Genomic DNA, 27,914 nt, shown 5'->3' on the forward strand with positions numbered 1-27,914 from the left:
GTATAATTATTATGATACTATTGTATAGGACAGTGTTATATAGTAGACTTGTCACGAGAATAAAAATATTTTTTATCCGAACACATTGAAGACTTAAACTTATAACCTATTATGAACACTCACTACATGTGTCCACTTGCATCCTGTAGTGTGTTTGTGCACTAAGAAGACTTCAGGACAGCAGCTACATGTCTTGGAAATAAAGACAACTACACTTATTATTATTTATTTATTAGCAAAGCGACTTACAATTGTTACAAGATATCACATTATTTTTACATACAATTACCTATTTATACTGTTGGGTTTCTACTGGAGCAATCTAGGTAAAGTACCTTGCTCAATGGTACAGCAGCAGTGTCCCCCACATGGGATTGAACCCACGACCCTCCGGTCAAGAGTCCAGAGCCCTAACCACTACTCCACACTTGCTGTAATGAGCTACACGGTGTGGCATTGCATGTATTATAGTCATTGAAACCTATATATATATATATATGTGACACTACCAGCAACTGTCTATAAATGGATAAATTAGAAAATAGAGAGAACTTGGTTTATAGATTTGTAGAAAAAAAAAAAAAAAACACATGTTCTCTGTCTCCACTGCCCAAACTATGGTTGGTGCACATTAATATTTTCCCTTGAAGATTTTGGTGATTCATCCGACTGTTGCAATATGCTGCATTTCATCTCTGGTTTATAGGATGTCTTGCGCTACAGGCAATGTGGAATATAAAGAACCATAAGTAAAATTACAAGTCAATTCTCTTTCATATGCAAGCTCCCTTAAGGTAACATGGTGTAAGAGCAGCTTTTTGTCTGCCAAGCACTTTGTGTGTGCTTGGCAAGAACTTTAGAAGATAAATATATACAGGTAAGTTTGTTTTTCTTTTTTCAAGTAGCTAGGCTCATTGCAGAACTGTTTTAACACATATCAGAGGATGTGAACCTCTGATTGACCCTGTTACAGTATATTTTAAGTGGTTGGCTGGGTGCTTTTTATAATGGAAAAGTAAAAGTATATATTTGTTGCTTGTTTGTTTGTTTTTTGTTGCCTGTTCCAGCAGTGTTTCCATACCTTAGTGATGCATCTAAAATCATTTTGGGTGACCACCTGATTTATTATCCTATAATATTGATATCCTCATGTAAATATTCTATTAAAGCTACTTAAACTTGTCTGCTACATCCAGAATCTGTAAGACAGTAAATACATTTCTATTTAACTTACAAGACTATCAAGGGGCTCGCTTCTTCATACATTTCTGAACTAGTTGTACCCTACCAGTTTTCCCGATCTCTTCAGACCTTGAATATGGGTTTGCTATGTGAGCCCAAACCAGGAGGTGTATACAAGGCAATAGGGCATTCGGAAAACCCTGCCACAGCCTATTAGGGAGTCTGAGACTGTGTCAGTTTTTAAATCTCATCTTAATACGTATTTGATTTAGCTTTTAAATAAAATTAATTTGTAAATCACTTTGGGATGGGCTTGTTTGTGAAAGGTGCTATGTAAGTGAAATTCTGTTGTTGTATTTAAGTGTCAAGCGAAGTACTGTACTGTAAAGTTATGAGATTAGTTAGGATTCCACAGCCATTGCTAATAAACTATCCCTTTTTAAGTAAACTAATTGTATTAAATATATCCTTCTATTCTGTTCCAGGATCCTGGGCCACCACCTCCGTCCCCTATACTCGGACAGAAGCCATTGCAGTTACTGGAGATCAAAGCAAGAGGGCGCTTTGGCTGTGTCTGGAAAGCACAGCTGTTAAGTGAATATGTGGCTATCAAAATATTCACAATTCAGGTACAATAATGTTTTTTCAGTTAGTATTGTCATATTTGTGTAACTTGAGCACAATTAGATGCCATTTACATGCTTAGGAACCCTGACATTAGCAGTAAAAAAAAAAAAAACTGGAATTTTCATACATAAAATTTCAATATTGCAATGTATATTCATTATTATATAAAACATGCTCCATATTGCTTTTCTATGACATAATACTGTATTGTTAATATATTCTACTGTAAAAAAAAAAAAGTAAATTAACTTTAAAAAAAGTCACATTTATAATATTTCTGGTTTGTACCATTCTTGCTGGCCAGGATACATGCAAGCTTTACTTCAAAATGTAATTGTGTTGTGTTTCCTTTGTGGTTTTAGGATAAACAGTCATGGCAGAATGAATATGAAATCTACACCCTGCCTGGAATGAAACATGAGAATATCCTTCACTTCATCGGTGCAGAAAAGCGAGGCACTAACATGGACGTGGAGCTTTGGCTGATAACAGCTTTTCATGAAAGGGTACGATGCACAATTATTAAATAACCATGAAAGGTGCATACTGTATGCAGTGCCATATCTCTGAGCATTTTAATAATGTATGATCAAAGATTTTAAATTTAAAAAGTCTCGGGTCATCTGAGCATTTAAGCATGCTGGTTTCCACACACATTATATATATATATATATATATATATATATATATATATATATATATATATATATATTGTGTGAGACAGCAGGGAGGGGGTTAAAACCTCTCTGCAGTAAAAACATGTGTGGAATGCACATTTGTCTGGGTTAATTGTTTTCTGTTAATTGTTTTATTGTCAATTATCACCTGCACCTGGCTATGATTGTAAATTAGAGCCAGGTGCAGGGTTTAATTAACAATAAAACAATTAACAGAAAACAATTAACCCAGACAAATGTGCATTCCGCACATGTTTTTACTGCAGAGAGGTTTTAACCCCCTCCCTGCTGTCTTGACACACAAAATAAACACCTAACTCCTCTTGGAGCACTAACTCAACTCTCAGGAACACCCTGACTAACGCGGGACAGCTACGCTGTTTTCCCGTCCTTCCCAAAACCACAAACTTCAACACACAGGTTTGACACCGCATTTACTTTTTTCTCTCTGGCTACTCGGAGACAGAGCACCTCTTCTGCCTCCTTCTACTCAGCAGCGTAGAGCAGACTGACTGTTCTCCTTATAAACCCTGCACCTGGCTCTAATTTACAACCATAGCCAGGTGCAGGTGATAATTAACAATAAAACAATTAACAGAAAACAATTAACCCAGACAAATGTGCATTCCGCACATGTTTTTACTGCAGAGAGGTTTTAACCCCCTCCCTGCTGTCTCACAATATATATATATATATATATATATATATATATATATATATATATATATATATATATATAATATATATATATATTATATATATATATATATATATATATATATATATATATAATATATATATATATATTAGCTCAAAGAGCCAGCATATAAAATATTTTGTAGCAAAGGTTTTTCATTTGTAGATAAGGGAAAAAAGTTACAACAAATAGACTACAATTATTTGTTTCAGCAATTCTTTTGCAAAACTCCAAAAATGCTAATTCAAAAGTATTCATACACTTTGATGCTATGGTAGTATTGTCTACAAGGTGCTAGGAATTTCAATATGGTAATGCAGAACCTAATTCTAGAAAAGTCTAGAAAATGCTGGATTGTAGGTGAACATTCTTAGAGTATAAAAGGGTTAGGCATAGGATGCTTGCTGTCATTACCAATAAGTCAATATGGGACAAAGTAAAGCGCCATCTGAAGACCACAGGTAGAAAATTATTTATTGTCATGAAGCTGGAGAAGGATACAAGAAGATTTCCAAGCATTTGAGTATCCCAATTTCAAATATTGTTTCTATTATCAAGTACAAGACTCATGGTACTGTCACAACGCTCCCTCGGTCTGAAACAAAGAAGGTTCTTTCACCAAGAACAAGTAGAAGAATTGTGAGGAAAGTTAATAGCAATCCAAGATTGACTGCCAAAGATATTCAAAGTGAATTGGCTGCAAGTGGGATTGGGGTTTCCATTTCAACCATAGCTATTGCATGGTGAAGGTCTCAATGGTCGCAGGCCAAGGGACTGTTTTTCCTCTAATGGCACAGGAAATTTAGTTCCAATACATGGTAAAATGGATTCCATAGCATACCAACAGATATAAAAGTCCCACATTTGTAGCCTTAATCATAAGGTAGAACTTAATTTGCATTCATAAGAGCTGTCTTCTGATTGTAAAAATTCACATACTTTCACATAATCTATTTCTGTACCTGCTTTTTCTTTTAAGGATTTGAGGATTAGAGGATTAGTTTCTTTCCTAGTAAAACTTTGTTCTTATGCATATTTCATATTAGTTATGTATATTTTTGTAAATTGAATTTTGGTATTATCAGGTTAGATATACAGATCTACCCTAACATACACACACATACTACAGAAGTTGGAGTACAGTAAAGGTTGGGTAAATCTGCCCCCTAGTGTTTTTTTAACATAAAATAATACGTCAAAATTATAATATAATGTTATCTTCCTACAGAGTTCATTGACTGATTATCTTAAGGCAAATGTTGTCACTTGGAATGAGTTGTGCCATATTGCTCAATCCATGGCAAGAGGGCTTTCTTATCTTCATGAAGATATACCAGGCTTAAAAGAAGGGCACAAGCCAGCCATAGCCCACAGGTATGTTTTAGTTTACAGTACCTAACCACTGACTAGTCCTTTTGAATCTAATATAGTTAATATGGTTTGTATGGTTTCATTTAATTTTATTGAACAGTACAGTACAAGTAGTATCATGTTTAAGTGTTTTTTTGTAGTTATTTAATCATTTTTCAGGTATGCACCTCAGTAAAAATGGCATAATGGTTAATAAGGGTAACTTAATGTCTCAAACGAGTTATGTAAGCAGGAGAATCCAGCATTTTTGGATCATAACTTAAAATGACCCTTTTTTTGTTTAAAATGAGTTTTAAGTTGATTTGAATGAACATTTGAATCCTGCTTCTCCGTTCCACTTTCTGTTTAAATTTGTAAAGATGCCTTTTGGATTAATATTTTTATACTTCTGAAAATAGGGACATCAAAAGCAAGAACATGTTGCTGAAAAACAACTTGACAGTCTGTATAGCTGACTTTGGGCTGGCTTTGAAGTTTGAAGCTGGGAAGTCTGCTGGTGATACTCACGGCCAGGTATGAAGCTTTTGTTTTATACTCTTGTTAATCATATTTAGGTATGGGATTGATAGAAGGTAAGCAGCTTTATAGTTTCTATTCTAGTACAAAACAAAGCAAGAGACTGATGTCCTTTATCTACTTACCGGCTAATACAAAGAGCGCCTTACAGAACCGTTGATCCAAGTGGGCTACTTCTTCAAAATCTTTCGTTTTTTTTTTTTTTGTGATTTCAGTGTGAACTATTTAGTAAGGTGAACCAATGAAATCTCAACTGCAACAATCTGTAAAAATAATATTCCTACAATTCATTCAGATAAAAAAAGAATATATATATATATATATATATATATATATATATATATATATATATATCTTTATTTTTTTATTTTTTTTATTTTTTAAGAATACTAGTCATTATGAAATAATTGTTCTCTAGTGTACAGACTTTTCTTGACTTTTTCTTCTCAGGTTGGCACACGCCGATATATTTCTTGACTTTTTCTTCTGTTTTTTTCAGGTTGGCACACGACGATATATGGCTCCAGAGGTACTTGAAGGGGCAATAAACTTTCAACGGGATTCTTTCCTAAGAATAGACATGTACGCTGTGGGTCTGGTGCTGTGGGAACTGGCATCACGATGCACAGCAGCTGATGGTTAGTTCAGTACTGTAAACAATAGAACAAAAGCTGAATGAATCAAATTGGAGAGGAGTGTGATACTGCTCATATGTAAAGCATATATTAATGCGTTTGAAGGCATTTTTACATGTTGTGACCTGTGAATAAGTCTGTGTTTGTCATAACATCTGTAATTAATTTCTGTTGTTTTGCTTACAGGTCCAGTTGATGAATACATGTTGCCATTTGAGGAGGAAGTGGGCCAGCACCCATCTCTGGAAGATATGCAGGAGGTTGTGGTTCATAAGAAAATTAGACCCATATTGAGAGAGTGTTGGCAGAAACATGCGGTGAGTGAGTTTACTGTAATTCATTGTAAAGCCAAGGTAATCTTCTTCTTAAAATTGAAGCTAAGGCTTATATGCTCTACAAGTTTGTGATGTTTAAAATAAATCTAAATCCATAATGGAAGGGCAGTATTACCACTGCTGTGAGCAAAAATATGAAGTCTCTCTAAGGTAAGTGCAGCCATACCGAGGGAGATTTGGTATTTTTCCATGGGCTCATTTTTAAATGAAAAATGATTTTCTCGAACATGAACGTCGCTGTAAACGATCACTAATCGGAATATGTGTTAAATATTACATAAACAGCTAATAGAAATAATAGTAGCAAGAACATGAAAACTATTTAATACACTGCACAGAAAAGAGGCTTGGAATATTGTCACTACATCTTATACAGTATTACCATAGGAGTCAGCCTGAATGTTTGGCAATCTCAGATAGTAACTTTACTCTTTTCTTTTCAGGGATTGGCAATGATGTGTGAAACTATTGAGGAGTGCTGGGATCACGAAGCTGAAGCCAGGTTATCTTCTGGCTGCGTTGAGGAACGAATCATTCAGATGCAAAGACTGACAAACACCATTACCACAGAGGACATTGTTACAGTGGTCACCATGGTGACAAATGTAGACTTTCCACCAAAAGAATCCAGTCTATGATGGCTGCAGTGGTCAAAACAGAAGCATACACTGACCAATCAGACTCTAGTCGAGAGCTGCAAAACTAACTCAGCCGGTTACCATTATGACTTAATATTGTGTTCTTGTGTGCAGAACAGTACTTCAGCCAGTGCAGACTGAGGGGGAAAAATGAATGGAGATTTTTCTACAATGGAATAGCACCGGAAAAACTTATTTGCAGTTGTGTGCCTGAAGACTTACACCTGGGTGCTGTAAACCAGGGGGCAAATCCAATCAGGATCCTTTAAATAAGGAGGGCAGAAATGGCCATCGCCTGCATTGCAAGGACCTTGTAATTTAAATAAAGAACTGTTGTCAGATATTTTTTTTGGTATCTGACTAAAAAAAGACTTCATCAAATGGACAACTGCTAGTTTTTTAAGAAAACAAAACAAACAAAACAAAAATAAAACACCACAGATCATTTCATTTCAGTATAAAAAGGGCAACTTGTTTTTGATGCGTTTGCTGTTTTGTGTTTATATAAATGACTATTGTAATGCCAATATGAAACAGCTTGTGAATGTTTAGTGTGCTGCTGCTGTACGTATATCAACAAAAATGATAATTAAGGTTATTTGGTGGGATTTGCTTCCAAGCATTACTTTAAATAACCATAAACCTCCCTCAACAAGGTATACCTCAGTTCAACATCTGATGAATAATAATCTTGTTAACACTAAAACAATCTGAATATATCAGTTGATCTCTGTTTGGTATTTATGCATAAAAAAACTCACCATTTTAAAAGAGTAAGCTATACTCTTTGCCAACAGAAAATGGCCATTCATACAACAGTGTTTCTACCTTTTTTGTTTTAGCTTCTTGTAAAGTAATTTGCCCTGTTGTTTCTAAATGATTATTTCATTTAAGTGTTTGTTTTAGTCAAGTATATTTTCAAACTCCCTTCAATTTAACTTAAAAAAAATTGTGAAAGCACTTTCCTTTTTAGGTTTCCTGTATCTGTGAAATATTTAAGAATATATGCATGCCTTTCTTTTCATCCCTTGTGAGCTGTGACAGTGGTATTCCTAAATGTTTTTATTTTTGTCATTCCTTTTTTCCTACTGTTGGTGTGTTGTTTTTTCTGTACCTTTTACCTGACTCACAGTTAAAGGTCTGCTGGTATCACTGTATCAAATACACCTCAGGAAGCTTTGTTTTAAAAACCCCTCTCTGCTTCGAACCACAAGTGACTTTGTGGCACTCATTTTTATGCCAGTAAACATTCAACATCTGTGGAGTAAATTATACACAACAAATGCATTAATTGATGGGACTAGAACGAGGGGGGAAAAATACACTTGTGTGTGCTTGTGTATTGAAAACTATTATTAGAGAAACCATCAAACTCATCTTTTTAAACTTAGGTAGAAAAAAAAAAAAAAAAACACAACCACCTACGGAAAATATAGGAATATATCCAGAATCATGTTCATCAGCAGTTAATATACTGCATTTTATCAAATTTAAGACATGCTTGCAGAAAATACAAATTTTGTATTTAAAGTTTTTTGGTTTTTTTTCACAGATGTTCTATACTGCTTTTTAAAGAAGTTCAGGGATACAATACTATGCTTTACTAAATTAATTATATGCAATCAATGCAGGTACAGCAACATACTGACATTGCCAGTTTGGCAAACTTGACAAAATTGTAGCATTTTTAAATAATAGTGTTTCAAGTGCTGTTGTCTTTATTCTAGACAATAACATTGCCATGCCTGAGAGGTTAGGAGCAGATGCCAACATTACTGTAAATGCACACTAATAATATATCTGCTTTTCTTTTTTGACAAGACCCGGATATAAGAAGATAGGTGTGCTTATTTGCATACAGATAAAATAACAGAAGACAGTTATATTTTAAATGTGGGTCGTTTGTCTCAAAGAGTATTCAGATAAATGAAAGGGACAAAGTGTTATTTCTTAGTATCAACAAATATAATCTGTGAATGTTTTTGCATATTGCAAATTAGCAGCTTTAGAAAAAAGAATCACTACACTAAGATGATAAGTAAATATATACTTACTGCTGAAATCTGTGAGAAAATTTATAATAGGTCACCAGTCTCCAAGCAGGGAGGGGTGGAAGGCATATATGCAATTGCCTATGTATTACACCTGCCATTGTGCTGTTCACTGTTTTGTCCTTGTGCTAAAAAAAAAAGAAATTCACTGTAGCCGTGTGACTCTACCCTATTTTGGGTTACTGGTACTATTGGATGTGATTTGTCTCCATTATAATATTAAAAAACAAAGACATCTTAAATACATCAGAGTGCGCACTTAACTGTTTTGTTTGCAGTTGTTTGTGGTTTAGTCACCTTTTTTCAGCCTCAGGCATCAGATTTTAAAGCTGGCTCTTAATCTAAGCAACTTTGTTATGTGAAGAATTGCACAACCAAGTTTGCTAGCAACAGCACTGTCCACACTGCAATTGCCTGATTGTGTGGTGGGCAATCCAAATAGTAGACCTGGAAAACAGCCAATCAGGCTGACAGAACACTAAACTACTCAGTGCCACTGCTTACAAACAGCAGGGGTGCAAGTGGGCTGCTCACAACTAGCTGCACTTCCAAATTACATTGTGCGGACCTGGCTTTAGAAAAACATATTACTGTAATTGTTTGTATAAAATCACACTTTTATGCTGGTATTATTGAAGTTAATAAAAGCCAACCCCTTAACAAAAGATTGTCACCCGAATTTATAGATAATGCATATTATGTAAATACAGATTTTGTTCTGGAATGTGGATAAGCATGAGTTTTTCAAGTTAGCATATAGAAATAGCCTGCAGTAGTGAGTACAATTTATTTTTATTTTTTTTAATAATGCATTTGTATACATTTATCTTTAAGCCCAAATATTGTCACCTCGTTTTTTCAGTATAAGGTTATTTTTTTAACTTTTGGACAAAACACTACAATTGACACCTTGGATCTTAACATTGTTTACCTCAGAGATCTGACCAGCAGTGTTTTATAATGCAGTTTCAGTTCATGTGACACACATTACCTCTCAATATGCCAGAAAGCTAGTATGTTAGCTTTACTCTATGTATCTCTGCCGATGTTTTGTGCGTCTTGGGCACAAATGACTGTACTACTGTCAAAGTGTACTTGCCATTTTTTGCAAGTATTTAACAAATGATTTCAGAGGCTTGGTTGGAAGTGATTGTTAAATATTGTACAGATACATTGTATGCTATCCCCCTTAAAAATAAAGTATAGTGAGTGCTCAATGTTTGGTTTGTATCATTCATTGCTACATTTGTCTGTTCCAGAAAGCATCATGGAAACAGAACTGGCACAACTCTCCGTCAATATGATTTCAGTGTCGTAATCCTATTATGTGGACTGTCCAAATGAATATTGAATGTACAGTAATTGTTTAACAAAGCTAGTCAAGCATGGACCTCTCAGAACTACATTTCCCATCATGCTCCTGCTCACTGGTAAATCCAACTCAGTTACATATGTGAGCAGGAGGATGATGGGAAATGAGGTTCTGAGAAACTAAATAAATAAATAAAAACAATACACACACCTTACATAAACAGTTGTAGCAACACATGGGAACATGTAACACAATAAAATAAAAAGGTCCTTATGTACCCTTTAATTGTGCTTATGAGCTAATAGTGAGATAGCAAGAGAACTACACCAATGACAATCAATAAACACAAGACGACAAATTGATCCATTAAAAAAACAAAATGTCAGATTTGCTCAGTCCTAAACACATTTATTTTTTATGACAGATTCTACATATGAAAAAGTATAAACCAATTTTTTCATTATTATTTTTTTTTTTTTTATGCAGATCCAATTAGCGGTAATTTACTATAACATGGTACAAATATCGATATATCCTTTAAAACTATGACACTGAACTTTAAGTACTATTTCCAGTATTCTCAGTTATCCAACAGTATATTTTGGTTCAAATCTACATGGCAGTACTTATAGCAAAAAAACAAATAACAAAAAGCTTCAACACTAAAATGTATTTTTATTTATTTTTTTAAATGCAAAACAAAGGCAGATAATGGCCCATGATAAAGCACTAAGTAGTACCAGATTGTGTGTGGGTTTAACATTTCAGTTTGTTTCATCTTGCTTGCAATTGTTGCAGGATCCTGGTAAAGTTATCTTTGCACATGTCTAGTGGTTTTCTGAGTGTACAGAGTACTGAACTGAAATGTCACTTAAAAAGGCAGAACAGGAGTTGTGCGAAGAAACGCTGTGTGGAGTAGGAGTTGGGGGAGGAACCAGACACAACACATGGCATGAAATAAACAACAGCACCCCTTTCCAATGTTGTGTTATATTACAGTGATTATGTTCAAATGTACACAATAATACCAATCACAAGAGCATGTATTGCTTGATGAAAACCTAAGGCACAAAGATATACACCTCCCCTGACTCGCCATCTTTACTACACCCAGATAATAATTGGACATGTGCAGAGTAAGCCAAAATCTTGTCAAAGATACTGAACTAGATAAACTAATCAGAACACTGCTCACTAGCCGCTCGCAACTCCTATATACACTTTTTGCTGCATTTATCCAAAAGCAGAAGTCGCCCACTGTTTGACATCAGTAGGGCATTGTGGGTACTTCTGCAGGGCGTCCATGATCTGACTGTTGTCCAGCAGAAGTTTTACCAGTTGATATTCTTTCTGTGTTCTTACAGAGGGTCCTTCCATTGGCTTTATTAGTTCTAGCTGGTGCAAGTGCTCAAAAGCCTAACAGACAACAGGAAAACATATTTAGCCCAACTGTTCCTTAAACACAGTACTTCTGACAATTGAAGATAAAATAGGCCAAATGTATAATACTTTGCTCAAGTGAAATTATTTTTAAATCAGAGAAATGTGGTTACATTTCAAAACCAGGATACTTGGTTGCTGATAGTTTGGATGCAAAACATTTTCACCCTCTTATCATTTTGTGAGGTAAACTGTTAAAATATTTGGAGTGTAAGCTTAGTAGATCAAAAAGAATTTAAATTTTTTTCAAATGTCATTATTATGTTTGTGTAAAAAAATGTTTTTAATGTGAGAACTATTTCTACATAAGGGTATATAGTATTATCCTATAGTTCAAAAATGTCAAATCCAATAACGCATGTGACTTAATTACCAGCAGATGGCAGCATAACACAGTTTACTCATCTCAAGTATATATTCAGGCTGTTCAAGAAAAAAGGTTGGGCCTTAATTCATACTGAAATGATTCATTTAAAACGAACAGTGTGCAATACACATATTCTCGACAGTATACCTGAACCATATAACAAGTTAAATTGGGTTTAAGATAACTTACCTTAATAACTACAGGCTTTTCAAAATTATGTACTGAATGTGACTTTCTTTGAATAAATTTTTGGAATTCTGCAAGGGAACAAATACATTTATTTCAGGAATAAATGGTCAGAACCAATACTGAGAGATGTATATGGTTTTGGGGCATTTCAGAAGTCTGGAACCATAGGAACCAGAAGGCCAAATGGAAAAATATGTTCTTCACAAATCATTCATAAATGTTCACAATGCTGCACCCACCATTTGACGTATGTGTAAACAGCAAGAAACAGAGGGGACTGACAACAGACTTAAACACCCTGTAATTAGAGAACAATTTAGGCCCTAGTGCTGGAGACCCTGCAGGCTAGTAAGACGTCATGATTTAATTGGACAGCTATACATATTGTGTAAGCTGAAGTAGATGCACCAGTATTTCCTCATTTTCCACACACACTACAAGCTAAACTGTATCCCATGTTCCTCTCAAAGATTTACGCAGTCAGATTTTTTATTGAATTAAAAAACATTAAACAAGTGCTATAAAGTCACTATTTCTTTAAGATTTTACAGTTATATAAAATGTCCTAATCCCTGTGAAAAAATGTTGAAACAGCATGATTTCCTTACCATTATGGACCATTTGAAAATTGAAGGGCTCCCCATCATAAATGTCACTTAAGTGCTTCATGGCTATAATCAGACAGAGCTCCAACACAGACAGACCTGGACCAAAAAAATTGAAAGTTTACTTTACATTTAAAACGGTAAAGCAATACACACACTGGTTCTTGATTTTCTTGTTTGTTGTTCATTTCATGGCTTTGATTCATGTGAAGGTTTACAGATCACCAATACAAGGTGTCTGTGTTTTCTTTACACACAAGGTCATTTACCATGTAGAATATTGGCTTTGGAATCCATTGTGCAGAGACGGCTGGCTTCCAGCAAATCTGTGGGTTTGATGGCTGGGTGAGATACTGTCACTCGACTCAGAGCAAGCATCTAGAAAACAGATTTCCTCCAATAAATAGAGTGTGCTTCGATACAGTGATCTTAACACGCATCTACCCCACAGAAGAAAGAACCAGGTCTTCCCAATAAATAAAATATTGGTTCCACATGTTATTTATGGTACGCTAGCTTTTTTTAGTTATGTTTTTTATGAATAAAATACTGTTTGACATTTGTGAAACTGTTCTTGACTATTATTAAAGGCGGCAAGGATAGTCTTTGAAAAAAATAAATAAATACAAAATAAAGTGTGGTGTGTACAAAATGTTTTTGGAACGACTTATAAATATGATCGTCTCTATTCACTCTATTCACTCTTCTGTACTGTTCTTAATGAAACCATCAACAGTCCAGAAAAATTACAGGAATATCAAGCTTATTATTACTCATAAAAACAGACTTCAAAAAAAAATCACGAGTTAAAGGTTTGTGAATAGAGCCCTAGAATACCCAACAGCACTATACATTTAAAATCAAACAATATGAAAATGAAAATAGTAAAATAGTACACATAAGCAGGCATCTTAAACAACCTGCTCCTGCTGTTATAGTAAAGAACACCACTTCATTATCAGATACTTGTGGCTACATTGGGGCCCATGTTTTACAGTATAATGAATTCAATGTTACAGCTTTCAACAGCAACTACATCTGATCTTTTGTAGTCAGACAATCCTAGTTGACAAACATATTCAATACATAGCAAAATGACACGGCTTATTATTGAATTTAATGTGTCTCTACAAAGCTGAACCAAAGGACCAGTACCAAAAGAATATTAATCATCTAAGATCTAATAATCTTACCAGCAGCATATGCAGTGATCGGAAATCTTTACTGGAGCAAAAATGTTTCTGCAAGACGTCTTCCACAGATCTGTCTTCACATAAAGACTGTAGGGAAAGAAACAATAAATACAAATGTTGTAAACAAATGCATGTCTTTTACTGCTATGAAATGTTTCTCAATCCAGAAACAACAGCATTTTTTAAAATGAAGCGTACAAAATAATGATTCAAGATGAGTTCTGTGAATGCAGCAGGTATAGTCAACTCACCTTAATGTTTTGGTTCCATTCTTCCGCAAACCTCCTGTCTGTAAAGTCCTCGGGTAAACTTAACTGCATCTTGAAAATCTCCAGATACTGCTTGAACCTAAAAGAACTGAGTAAATGGATCTGCCTGTGGGAGAATCTGGACTTCACTCTCTTTTCCAACAGCTCCAAGACATCCTGAGGAGTGCACACATCGTTATGGAGTTAGTTTACATGACATTTTATTTTATTCCCTGTATTTTTGTGATAACTTATTTGTATTTTTGCTTTAAAATAACCAGCCTATTTCCAATTCAAAAGGCAAACAATGCATACCCACATTGTTGTATTGTTTTCAAAATAATACTGCTTGATGCCATCAAACACCAAAAATGCATACTCAACTGTTACAGTAATCATTCTAATGGTGCATTGTTCCCCAGATGAACGAACTATACACAAATGATATCTGTTGGTCATCACAAAGATGTCATATTTTTCACTTCGGCTCTCACTAGTGAAAACATCAAGCATTATAGCTCCCTCTAGTGGACTCAACACCAAGAGAAGTTTGTCAGGGCGTATACACTCTTTTTGTCCTTAATATCAGTCAAATAAGCTAACTTTCTATTACATTCACACAAGTCTAGGCTTGACGACAGGCCACACTCCAGTTATTTCAGCCCCCCATTGCTCAACAGTTTGAGCCAAGGCAGGTTTTACTGTTAGTTTGACAAGACCCACCAGACTTTTTACTCCCTATGATTTGCCTTTAATAATCTCATAGTAAAAAATAGGGTGAAAATACAACCATTTTTTTTAAATATGAAAAAATAAAACTGCTCCAAAACCACATGGTTAATAGCTCAAACTGTTATGTAAAATGAGTCTTATTCCCTGTCCTGTCAGTCGATGTAAATACAGAGTACAATTCAAACCTATGAACCTTCTTTTAACCTTCTTTTAAAGTGTGTGTCTGCAATAGCGTCCTTAATAAACACAACCACTGAAATCTGTGGCATTGCAATGGAAATAATAAATGGCTGTCTAATGGTAACAATTACAAGTCGACACGTGAGTCCAATCACAGCAACAGGAGTCTGGGCTGACTGGGAGACGTCAAACAGGTTGTAAAGAAGAGTCTGGTTCTTGTGGTGAGCAAACAGATCAAATTCATCCAGAATAAAGACGACTGGGCGGCTGCTGCTACGATCACCTAACAACAACAAAACAAGCACAAATATATGAGCTGCTCCCAACGCTCTTGCAGCCATAAGCACACATTAGCACACCTTCATGTTTACAATTTTCAAACAATATAGGTTTAGGGTACCAGATAATACTCTCAAATACATTTAGGGCTTAACTGTGAGGTTAATTAGGCATAGAAAGGCTTAGTACAACTAAGCTCATAGAAAAACCTAAAATTGCTTGAAGCCCTAGGTAATGGGAGTCTGGCCCGTTACAAAACCACAAGAAACACTGCTAAATACAGATGGTTTTAGCTGAAAGGTTTGTCTACTTAACTCTATGGCCTGGTTATGTAATTAGTTGCACATAGTGCCATATACAACGAACAAATTAGCAGAAACAAAATATTAAGTAAGATGTATTGTAGGGGAAGAGCCTACAGCTACTGCCGAGAGAAAAATGTCTGCCACTGAGCCAAATGGGCAATCCAACAGACAGAAGCTTGATTACAACTAGGAATTTAAGAATCTGGAAATCCCGATTTCTCAGGAAGCCATCCAGTCCTGCTGTGTCCCAAACACAACACCTCTGCTGATTATTCACGTCTCAGTAAAGCTCTGGTATGGTTAACTCCTTTCATTGTCACTGCAAGAAAACAATATTCTGACTGCTAGTTTAACACAAAAAAAAATTACTTGAGACCTGAATTCTGATCATGGAAAAGGCTGAAGTAATGTAGCCATCAGTTAGTGACAATACAATAGAATTTGTAGGTCACACTGGCACCTGTAGACTCTCAGTAATGTGGACCCCATTAGGCTGAACTGGCCATTAATCCGAACCACCCTATGACAATGAAATGGTGATAGCAGCTGTTGAAACTGAATGTCCACACAAGTGAATATACATATTACATGACTAGAACAGCACAGGTTATCAATGGAAACATTTACAGTCGTCTTTTTTTCCCTCAAAAGGTTTAATGAAATGTAAGTTAGGAGAATATTTTAAAAAACAAAGACTAGACCACGTATTTGCAGTATGGTACCGATTACTACCAATACTTTAATCACTAATCTGAACAGGGTGTGCTGCCAAATTATATATGATTACTTGACTTTACCTTTTTTCAAAGCTTCAAGAAGAAAGGCAAGATTCTCTGCAAAGCTCCCCTAAAAAATTAAAGTGTAATTGAATTTAGGATATTTATTATTTGTGTATACATAAAAATGTCCCATTCTCACTTGCAAATAAGAGCAGTGGTTTTAACCTTGATGAACATGCTAAAATAAATAGACCATTCCTGTAAATTTGCATTATGTTTGTACTACCCAGTTATTATTATTATTATTATTATTTATTTCTTAGCTGACGCCCTTATCCAGGGCGACTTACAATTGTTACAAGATATCACATTATTTACATACAATTACCCATTTGTACAGTTGGGTTTTTACTGGAGCAATCTAAGTAAAGTACCTTGCTCAAGGGTACAGCAGCAGTGTCCCCACCAGGGATTGAACCCACGACCTTCTGGTCAAGAGTCCAGAGCCTTAACCACTACTCCACACTGCTGCCCAGTTAGAAGAGCTTGGTATGCTTGGATATTGAATGTTTAGTTCTTAATGCCATATAATACTGTACAATATGAAGGGTTTGGTGAATATTGTTTATATCGTATTTATAACAGGCATAGTGTGGTGGAGCAGATGTTCTTGGACATGACCTACATAATTTAATAGAACAACAAGGCTTTCAATGGTAAACAATACAGAGACAAAAAAGGTAGAACACTGAGTATCACAAAGCTTCTGCTGACCTACATACGTCTATAGACATTATATATATATATATATATATATATATATATATATATATATATATATATACACACACACACACACACACACACACACACACACACACACACACAATTACATACATTACAGAATACTACCAACTTACAAAAACTTTGTCCCCAACAACATTTTCCAGATGCAGCTGCCTAGTAATTTCTTTCAGAGCAATTCTGTCATCAGTCTGTAATAAACCTACAACAGAAAAAAAATAACATTACATGCATTTAAAAATAAAAATGGGTATAGGTTTGTTTGTTGTATGGTGTATTCAGTTAATCTAAATGGTAGCAGATCTTAATACTGCAGTCATTTACTTAATTTAATCAGAGCCCACCCTGGGGTTTTACAAACATAAATGTACCAAACAGACCCCCATGCACCGCTAGATTTTTTTTTTTTTCAGAAACTTGCCATTTAATTGAACCTGTAAAACATTCTCCTGCACATGTTTCACTTCCAGCAGCTCATTCAAGACACAGTTCAGCAGCTGCAAAGAGAGCAGATCGACAAAAACAAGAGCAGACAGGCAGTGAGGTACTAGGTATTTCTACGAGTGTTACTGTAGGAATACATTACATGGTTCACCATACTGACAAAATCTATAAAACATGGAAAAAAAATCATGTTCCTTTAGCACTTCTGATTGAAGTCATTTTTTATTAAACTCAAATAAGTTTAAAACACTCTGAATTGCATGATTTTTAGGTCTAGTACCTTTACAAAAACCCTCAATTAAATCTCGTAATTCTTCTGTGAATGTGGAATCAAGTCAAATGCAGGGGAAGTATTGATTCACACAAGGGTGAAAGTACAACCACTTTAAAATATGAAAAAATAAATACATGTGTAGCTGTTACACTGCTCCAAAACCACAAGGTGTCAGATGCGAGTAACAAGATGTGAAAAAAAAGAAAATGTACGAACGAGGAGGCCATTCTGCCCATTTATGCTCATCTGGTTCCAAGCAGCAGACTGATCTCAAAACTTTGTCAAGTTGTTTAAAGGATCCATATGATACAGCCTCAACAACATGACTAGGTAACCCATTCCATAAAAACCCTCACCATTCTGTGTGGTCCGTCTAGCTCCACTTAATTTCCAACAGTGTCCTCTGGTACTGGTTTCTGTACTGCTCTTCAAGTATTGGATAAGGTTAACTTTGTCAACGCTCATGATTTACAGCACTGTATTTGCATGCATATTAACAGTTTTATTTCAAGGAGAAAAACTAACGCAAGCAAAATCTTTAAGCAGGAATGATATGTGCATTAGTTGACTTATTATTTGAAATATGCAGTAACGTATGAGTGATCTGCTATTTTACTATTAGACACCATCTGACTGATGCAGAAAATAGGGTCTTGAAGTGTTAGAAGAAGAGATCCAGGGACAAACACCAGATCTTTAGAAGTCATTAAACTGAGTGTTTCATTTCCAATTGATTATTATAAGGGTATAGAGCAAAGTGCTGCATGTTAAGGAAGACTACCATTCTTTATTTATGCTCTTTTCAGCATGGTATGCAAATTAGCCATGCACCTTTGTAATACAGGGAGTTAACGGCAGTTGAATCTGTATTTGCACACAACAAAATGCATTATGCATAATTATTTGACTTTCAACTTAGTTATACAGTACACACATATTCAGCCATAGTAACATAGGATCACATGTTAAAATAAGAGACTGGTCGTCATTAAGTGTTGCTGGTACAGCAGTTGTTTGTTGGACAACTGGACATTTTCATCAGTGAAGAGTAAATGAATCTGAAAAGCACAGCTGAGATTGCACAGACCTTCAGGGTCACATTCACTCTAGACTGCAGTTGTGGTTCCTTGAAAAGCACAATTTGAAATATTCTGCATGTCTTTGATTAATTAGTTTAACCTGTGTATTATTCAAGCGGTAGTCTCCAGCAACTAAGTTGCCGTTCCAGACAATTGCATGCATATTCGATTGAGTTCATGAACAGGCTCTGTAAAGGTCAGGGCACTGGGATTAGTCTGTCAGCTCTGCGCATTTCAGTGTTGGTCATTCTAACAGGGTGGTTGCACTATCCTTGCAGCGGATGCTGCCCAGTTAAACTAGTCTGGTCCACAAGACGAAGATACAACTGTGAGCATTTTGACTTAATTTGAACAGCACAAGCTCAGGTAAGACACCATAACCAATGGCCAATGCATGAAGTGCATGGAAGAGACAAAACAAATACATCTTTAACCTCATTGAACAAATACATGAAACAACTGAACAAAATGCAAGACTTACAGGAGTACTTCTATATACTGTCTATAGTACATTATCTGAATTTCACATCATATTTATTTTTCATTATTTTTAAATGTTTATTATCTCATGAGATGTTTATTAACACATGGTTATTTAGTATGTTTAATAAAGTCACCTGATGTTCTATCTTTGGATCTGTCCCTGAGCAAGTCTGAACACGACAGTATTTCTATAAGAATTGATCACTGGGGGTGACCAGGGCTGTACATCAGTAATTCAGGGACAGATCTACAACATAAACCAAGTAATTCCAGTACATTTTACCTATGTATTACCATCACTTTGTAGACCTCACATTTTTCTATATGAAACATGTACATATAATACTAAACGTCTGTTTGAATAGTTTTTTTACAGAAAATTAGTGAACACAAAAGTGTCAACCTTCTGTTTCTAAAATACAGCTATACTTCCAATCATAAAGGAACACATTTGGAACTGAAAAGAGCGAGTCACAGGAAAGCAGCGATTAGTTACCGACAGAGCTGTAGAATCATTTGTCTATTAGAATAAGGAGGTCATTTTGCTTTAATCCTGACAGGCTTGGAGCAATCCACTCATCAAGATTCAAATGGGAAACAGACGGTCTTAAAATGTCAGGAACACAATGTAGCAGCTGCTGTAACTAAACCTCAATCTAAGGATACTGCTGTTTACAGTCAAACTATTTGGAAAAGTAAGGAAACAATTCATAGAAGAACTGGTTCCAGAGATTCATACCATTGTCTTTCCAGCACCCCTGGGACCCACAATGAGGACAGAGTTACTCTCTCCATGGACAGCTGTCCTCTTCAGTAGCTCTAGCAAATGTCTGTAATTATTTAAAAAAAAAAAAAAAAGGTTTTAGATCTCTCCAGCCTGCACCTTTCAACTTAGAAAAGCATTCTGGGAAAAACAGCAGCCAGTCTACAGTGAGAAACATAATCCAGCTTCGCTTCTGTAACAAGCGGCACCAACAACCTGCTGCGCTGTAACACAATGCAAGACAAATACGACAGCTGGTGTACCCGGAATAGCTTTGTCATGTGAAGGAACTAGCACATTAGCATTACTGTCATCTTCCATGCGAATATGCGTGGAGCAGATATTGAAGATTCTGAATATCAGAAAATTAAGTGAACTTAATTTAAACGACATAAATCAGAAGCAACTACCGTACGTGTAATTTAAAACAATTCTATAAAAACAGATTGAGTATATTAATACCGGTGTCTGTTTTTGTTTTGTTTTTTAACTTCTAAAAATCTTTTAATAAATATTACCGTAATCACGGTCATGTATATTTTCTGACGGACACACAAATATTATTTTACAGCGGTATAGCCACCAGACACACAAACAGCTAGCTGCAGCATTGGTTCAGGGCAGATTATCAAAACATTTTGAGCAAATGTAATCAAGTGCTGAAGATTGAGTTTGTCAAAAAGTAAGCTTAAGTTAGAGAAAAAAGGAATTGGAAAAAAATTGATTGCCTTATGCATTAAAAAAAAAACTACAACGTTAAATCCAATTAAATGATTTAATATGTCAACACAGAAAACGTAGAAATAATATTTAAATAAATGATTTAATTGTAATCGATAACATGATAACGCCAGTATGACTATGTCAACACACAAAACGTAGAAATAATATTTATGAAACCTCATTACGCAGTCAGGTCTATTTTTTTTTTTGGCTACTCAGCGAAAACAGAAATGTCAGATATAGTGAAACACAACTAAACTAATATAGTACAAAGTTTTTGTTCTAATTGATATTATCTTAATACGGTACGGTTACCGCTACTTTTAAATGCATTGTTGCTTAATGTATTCTAAAACGTTAAATGATCTCCGTTTCACTCTCAAGGAAATATTTTTGGATATCCCTGCAAGCAGGTTTTAAAGTTTATTAAGTTATCGTTAATTATCCAAATTCAGTATAGTGCTTATTTAAATATTCTTTTTGTGTTGTTTTTTTTTTTTAACAGAGGTTTCAGTTATGTATTTTGATGATGCATGGTCCATTTTACAAATGTTCGATCAAGCTCTGATCCGATTCTGATCTTGGTCTGAAGCAAGATCGAAATAGGATCAGATTTTGAGCCGAAACTGAGCTCAGGATTAGTGCTGATCCTTTTAGTGCAACCCAATACGTCATAGGAGCAAGATCGGTGCCTGGATCCAGGATCGGATCTGTTTAGTACAACCGGCCCCTGAAGAGTGAGGCCTTTTATAGCAGGTGGTCAGCAGCTAATGAGACAATTGATTATCTATTATCTCCTGACCACCTGCATTCCACACATGAAGGCAGGGAGAGGAAGTTAACCAATACAAATCAAAACAATATTAAATATATATAATTTGCATGGGGGTGGGGTCTCCCTGTCACATGTCCCTATGTCGTTGCTCTTGTAAAAAAAGGTAGTTGCCTAAATAGAAGAGAGTTCACTTTTAATGGAAGGATAGGCAGTATATTTTATTAAACTTTCTGCATACAAGCAGCCATGTGCAACTCAGTATGTTCCTAATAACATTTTTTGTTTTTAAAACCTAGTTTGATTGTCTCAATGGTAGATTCGCCCCACAAGTAAAGAAAACATATGCTTCCAGGTAACCTTAGCAATTTTGTTTTGTAATATTCATACATTTTATCAAATTAACATAAATGTTTAAATAATTTAAAACAATTATGCAATAGTTTATAGGAAAACTACATAATTTATTAATATACAAATTACAATAGGTGTATGGTTCACGTTGGATCCGCCCGTCTACTATGCCTTTAACAATAAGGATTGATTACACTTCCATCAGACTAAATCAGCTGCGCGTTGCTGGGTCTTGACACAACATTGAACCAATCAGAGAGTTGAAGGGGCGGGTTTTCTGTTTTAAGCACTTCGAGAGGCTAAAACGTTAAAAATGACTGCTAAAAAAAGAACTAATTGTTTTCAAAGCAAAAATAGTGACAATGAATGCAGGGGCTCAAAATAAGCTGGCGATCGGCGGAATCCATCGCCTAATACCATATTTGCACCGGCTAGTTTATTAAAAAAATATTACAATTATTTTCAGGTATTATCATTCAGTCAATTTTTTGTTGTATTATTGTACTGTAAGGTGATATATAGTACATAACATGCACAAAAAAGGGGTATTCCTTTTGTTGTGATATCGTAACAATATGTACCCAGGTGCTTGTGAGAGATATTGGGGGTTCAAATATAGAGGCTGTACGCCTTTAAGAAGAAAGGAGTGATAGGATATCATCTGAACACTTGTCAGCTGATTTACAAATGCTTAAGTGCAGAGGTGCTGGATTATTACACTCCAGTTTCATGCAACAATTATGATGGTGACCAAACGTGTTCGAGTACTGTTGTGTAAAAAAATTATTAAAATGAACAGCTGCATTCAAAAAATGTAGAACAGCGAAAAACAAAACTAGACATGCATTAACAAAATGCCCTGAAAACTTAACATAAAGAAAACAATTTCAATGAAGCAATAAACTCAATAATTAAGCTAAAAAGGAAGTGAAAAGGTTATGTTTTTTTTTTGTGAACTCCAATAACCCTAAGTTATCTTCCCCCAGTCAAATCGTAGAATGCCTAAATAAGCACGGTAATTTACCATAATAATAAAAAAAATGTAGAACATAAAAAAGTGCAACCAGATAGTCAGCGAAAGACAAAACATTACTCACATTCTTTGTCGTGTTATATATTTAAGGTCTGCCACCCGGCTGTACAGAATTCCTGGGGAGAACCCTGCCCTACCATTTAGCAACTTAAACAAAACAAAAATAAAAAACTGTACACTAATATAAAATTATTTTTATAACAGACTTATTTTTGACTGCTTTTCCCTAAACTGTAGACGATTGTAAATCTTATTCTTTATTGTTCTCCAGCAAATGGAAAAATATGAGTGCATATCTATTGTAAACGCTTGAATCGATTTAGTCAGGGCTCTGTGTAGGGGTTTTATCTCGGGCAGCTCACAAAATCATAGCTGAGAATGAAGTGACTCATCATAAGGGTTCTTCACATCTGCACTAAAATAAATTCAAGCTGACTCAACTTAGTGTGCTGTAAGTGCACTGTCTGCACCACAATGCCCACTCCTAATTGGGCTCCACAGAGTTGAAACTCAAGAGCCCTTTCGCAAGGAAGAAACACTTGAGACTAAATAACCCAGCCTTAACCCCAACCCAGAATAACACCACAAGCATATTTTAACAAACAAACTAATACTGTATACTTCTTTATACATACAGGTATCATTTCCATCCTAATTCAAGAGGTCCATAGCTTAGATACTTTATGATAAGACAAAGCAGTCATATGGCATCAGATGAAGTACCACAGGTTTGATGTCAGATCCCATATACATTACATGCAGGTTAATATCCCATTATTATTCAGAATACTCATACACAGAAAAAAGAAACATTTACACTGGGCTTAAATCTTGTTAATTACAAATAAACAACAGCTGGCAGGTTGATGCTGCAGTACAAAATAGAAATATAGCACGTCCTGCAAACAAAGATCCATGGAGAAGAAGAATGAACTCCCTTGTATAATACTGTATCCACAGTGTTGGGTTGTTTGCTTTGCTTTGTACTTTAATATACTACAGATACTTCCGCAGATGGTTAGGAAGCAGTTATCAGTTTATTGGAAGGAATGAAGCTGCAATGACGCTGAGATGATCTGTTGTGTTCACTTTTAGAATTGATTAGGGCACAACATCGAAATACTGTTGAAGTATTGCTTTGTAAACCTATTGTATAAGAGATGCTTAAATGCATTAACTTCACAACAACAACATTTAAGCTCACAAATTAGTCACATCGCTCAGCAAAGTATGCAGGTAACAACTGGTCAAATTATTCATACAATGGGGGCAGTGTGGTCCAATGGTTAAAGTCCAGGGCTTGTAACCAGAAGGTTCAAATCCCACCTCTGCCACTGACTGACTCACTGTGTGACCCTGAGCAAGTCACTTAACCTCCTTGTGCTCCATCCTGCAGATGAGATGTCAAATCAATGGCCTATTGTAAGTGACTCTGCATATAATGCACAGTTCACAGCCTACCTCTGTAAAGCGCTTTGTGATAATGGCCCACTATGAAAATTGGTTAATATCTTCATAACTAATTAAACGAAAAATCCCCACACACACAACTTTGTTTTTATCGTACCTAATTTCTTTAAAAGATTCTAACAATTGATCCTAACACTGAGTGCCACATAACACAGCAAGAACAATGTTTTAACAACCTACCTTCATATTACTGAAGCTGTTTGGTTAAACTAAATGTATTTGACATATAACCTACTAAGCATTAATTTGTTTAAGTATTTTTTTTTTTAACATTAAAAAATCCCTGCATCACCTTATTGGATAAAATAAAATATATACTACGGTATATGGGTTAATTATAAATATATTATAATATAATACATTTATATTATCAACATTTTGAGTTCATGAAGCAGAGTGAAAAAGTAGATCATTGTTAAATATATATGTAAAATATATCTCAATTATCCAGTCAAGCTGTAACTAAGTTGTATCACAATTGGACGAGTGGTTTTCTACTGAACCTGCATTTATTTAAATGAATGTAAACCATTATTTCCACGCAATTGTAAAACAAAATTCAAAAGAGCTACAGTATTTGGTGGAGTACAAGTTGTTTTGTCATGGTTTTGGTCAGGTAAAAACCTTTATCCCAATACCACATATCATGAAACAAAGTTCATTTCAATAATTTCACTTGTATTCCTATAAAAGGAAACATGTATTTCTGTCCTAAACCAATGGTCATTGTATGTTAATAAAGGGAATCAATAATAAGTCACCCCTCAAATCACTAGCAAGATAAATACAGAGTTAAAGGGCTGCTGTATTTAGCTTCTGTTTAGATCACCAACAAAAGAGCTTAGTGGCAACAGCATTTTAACAATTGTGCAATGAAGTAGGTCATACAAATTCAAGAGCATTTTTGGCGAGCTGTCTAAATGAAGCCTCTGAATAATTTACCTTGGGTAGAAGCTTAAGTAACTTTCATTGATATTAATTAAGGCACATACTTGTGCTGGGATTCAACTCCAAATGGTTTACCAGGAATCTTCTGGTGACAAAATCTTTCCCGTAACATTCTCTGAGCCTAGCAGAAAAAAAACAAAACAAGGAAACAAACAAATAAAAAGCTTTAAAGCAAGTTAACACATGCAAACAGCTTGAATTGTAGGCTATTTGTTTCTGGAAGGAAAATGTGGAACCAATACAAAACTTTAGACTGCTACAGTTTAAAAAACATGCGTAAAATAAAATCACACACCTCTGTCCTGCAGGCTTTATATAGGCTTAATAATGCAATATTTATAAGCAGAAGAGTAAGGCATTGCAAAATAATAATACTGAGCAGCTCATGTTTGGCATCTTGTTATCGAATATTCCTCTGTAACTATATTTCAAGTCTAATAAATAGCCAAATAGTCTCTCAGAGTAGAAGCAATGGTCCTGCAGCAAAACATTTACAATAAAAGTTTTATCCAATATAAATGCTGCTATTTTAACAGTGTTTCGTTATTTTGTGTGCTTTTTTTCCTGAACTCTTTATTTGTCAACACCACCTATAGGAGCCATGACAGCATAGTAATTATATTACAGTTGTGTATCAAAATTGCAAGTCAGTACCCTAGTGCTCTTGGTCTTTATTAAGATCTAAAAAGTTACAAAGGTTGAAAAACTGCAATATGCTCGCCATACTAGGTCAGAGATCAAGATCAAATGTCATCCCAAGCGGTATCCTCGTGCCTTGCCAAATAAAAACACTACTGTTTGGAGTACAGTCACGTGAGCGTGGTTCCAATCGTGTTTAAACCAAGTTAAACACTACACCATTTTTGTATTGCATTTTTTTTTTTTTTTGGTCTAATTTTTTTATGAACAGTTACAAAATGATCACGTTCTAGTATAAAGATGATCGGCATCATCATAACAACAATACCAATTTTATTAAAATATTTGCAGAATATATATACAGACCTGTGAAATACATTCTCCATGTGTTAAGCAGTTTTCTTTAGACTTTCTTTTGCTCATGATTTTAGCCCACTCAGTTCCTGGGGGGGGGGGGGGGGGGGGGGGGGGGATGTATAAGAAATCTTCAGATATTTGTTTCTTCAATACTTCGAGTTAAAAAAATAGTCCAAGATGGACTGTTCGGATAACAGGAGCCAATAAACAGCGCAAACAAGTCATTCCCACATATTATGGACTACTCACACTAACTGTAAATAGTGTATTTCAGGTTTTAGTTGCTGTCAGTATCAGCGGTCGCGTGTATCCTCAACTGATATTTCCTACAGTACCTGGGGTTGCAAAAGTTTTATGCCAAATTACCGACCAATCGAAAACTGCCCAACTTCCGTCATTACCATAAAAAACATATAAAGTTTGATGATCTATCCAGCACAGCCGGTAGTAAACACATTGGATGTTTTTTACTAGTTACGTACAGAACCCCACTTAATAAATGCCATAACACAAAACAATACCCTTTGCAGTACTCGTGGTATGACAATCAAACCTACGATTAGGCATCCCGACAATGAGCGAGATAACAAAAACATGTACAGTAAGTGTATGGTATAATCATTGTATTTAGGAACATACTAGATCATTAATAACTTTCAGCTATTTCCAACGCTCCAGTTTCAAACTTTCTCCTAATCACCCACAGTTTTACACTCCCATTCCGATTAAAAAGACAGGCATCCACAGTGCCACCTTTCAGCTCTCAACTCTCACCTCCAACCTCAGGGCAATCTACAGCGACTTCCTCAAGTTTCACCCCTAGCTTCCTGCTCCCTCGCCTTGCATGCCGGGACACCCCTTCTACTCCAGGCGGCGGACTGCGGCGCAGGCGCGATGAGGAACTCCATCTTTCTATCCCAACAAGCCCAGGGAGAGAGCCAGAAGCAGCAGCTGATGGGGAAGCTTTTTATTTTTATTTTTATTTTTAAAGGGACAGAACTTCATTTTAACCAGCTCAAACCTGCCGTATCTCAAACCTTAACCTTCCAGGAACAAAATCGGGGCATGAAAAATGGGAGTGAAGGGCCTTAGACATTTAAATTAGGGAGAAATGCAGAAAGCCCCTCTTTTCTCTCGTCTGCTTCTTACTAGCAACACAGCCCTCTCCTCTCCCTGTGTCTCAGCTTTGGCCCTGGCTGGAGACATTTCTGAGGAAAGAGACCTCAGTTCACAGACTGAATAAAAACTTCATTATTTTTCGGTCACCCCTTCGTGATTTTGTTTTCTAATGCAATGGAAAATATCCAGCTGGTAGGTGTGCGTTTTTTTAACACTTAACATTTATTTTAAAGTGGTTTTCGTGATCTGTTTATTTGCCTTGGGTACTACTTGGTAATACATGTTATTTATCTGTTCTACTAGTATTTGGGTCTGACCGTTTTGTTCGGGTAGATATTTGGGTTTATTTAATGC

General features: G+C 35.5%; 3 protein-coding genes across 13 annotated transcripts in view; 2 read left to right on the forward strand and 1 right to left on the reverse strand.

Moving 5' to 3' along the window:
- The window catches only part of LOC117427134 (activin receptor type-2A), a 46,526-nt gene extending 36,580 nt beyond the window's left edge, over nucleotides 1–9,946 (forward strand). For all 3 annotated transcript variants that reach the window (XM_059033842.1, XM_034045532.3, XM_059033843.1), the window contains 7 exons: nucleotides 1,668–1,811; nucleotides 2,172–2,315; nucleotides 4,412–4,557; nucleotides 4,953–5,067; nucleotides 5,570–5,708; nucleotides 5,892–6,022; nucleotides 6,484–9,946. In XM_059033842.1, the coding sequence (XP_058889825.1) occupies nucleotides 1,668–1,811; nucleotides 2,172–2,315; nucleotides 4,412–4,557; nucleotides 4,953–5,067; nucleotides 5,570–5,708; nucleotides 5,892–6,022; nucleotides 6,484–6,678 (1,014 nt within the window). In that variant the 3' untranslated portion in view covers nucleotides 6,679–9,946. The remainder of the gene's footprint in view (nucleotides 1–1,667; nucleotides 1,812–2,171; nucleotides 2,316–4,411; nucleotides 4,558–4,952; nucleotides 5,068–5,569; nucleotides 5,709–5,891; nucleotides 6,023–6,483) is intronic.
- Nucleotides 9,947–10,297: 351 nt separating this feature from the next.
- LOC117427135 (origin recognition complex subunit 4-like) lies at nucleotides 10,298–27,288 on the reverse strand. 5 transcript variants are annotated; one of them, XM_034045536.3, is made up of 14 exons: nucleotides 27,216–27,288; nucleotides 26,451–26,527; nucleotides 25,490–25,566; nucleotides 20,122–20,212; nucleotides 17,524–17,599; nucleotides 17,219–17,304; nucleotides 16,377–16,425; nucleotides 15,127–15,278; nucleotides 14,087–14,260; nucleotides 13,836–13,922; nucleotides 12,912–13,020; nucleotides 12,646–12,741; nucleotides 12,038–12,105; nucleotides 10,298–11,457 (listed from the first exon to the last, which is right to left on the reverse strand). In XM_034045536.3, the coding sequence occupies exons 2-14, from the start codon at nucleotides 26,505–26,507 to the stop codon at nucleotides 11,275–11,277; spliced, it is 1,305 nt and encodes a 434-aa protein (XP_033901427.3). In that variant the 5' UTR covers nucleotides 26,508–26,527; nucleotides 27,216–27,288; the 3' UTR covers nucleotides 10,298–11,274. The 5 variants fall into 5 exon arrangements, with proteins under 5 accessions (XP_033901427.3, XP_033901424.3, XP_058889827.1 ...); XM_034045533.3 differs by having other exon boundaries at nucleotides 27,081–27,216; XM_059033844.1 differs by lacking the exon at nucleotides 26,451–26,527 and having other exon boundaries at nucleotides 27,216–27,253.
- Nucleotides 27,217–27,914, forward strand: part of LOC117427029 (methyl-CpG-binding domain protein 5-like) — a 49,005-nt gene continuing 48,307 nt past the window's right edge. For all 5 annotated transcript variants that reach the window (XM_034045375.3, XM_034045372.3, XM_034045374.3 and 2 more), the window contains exon 1: nucleotides 27,217–27,752. The gene's annotated coding sequence lies outside the window, so the exon portion shown is untranslated. The remainder of the gene's footprint in view (nucleotides 27,753–27,914) is intronic.

The sequence above is a fragment of the Acipenser ruthenus genome, chromosome 11 (genome assembly GCF_902713425.1).
Source record: "Acipenser ruthenus chromosome 11, fAciRut3.2 maternal haplotype, whole genome shotgun sequence".
NCBI lineage: Eukaryota > Metazoa > Chordata > Actinopteri > Acipenseriformes > Acipenseridae > Acipenser > Acipenser ruthenus.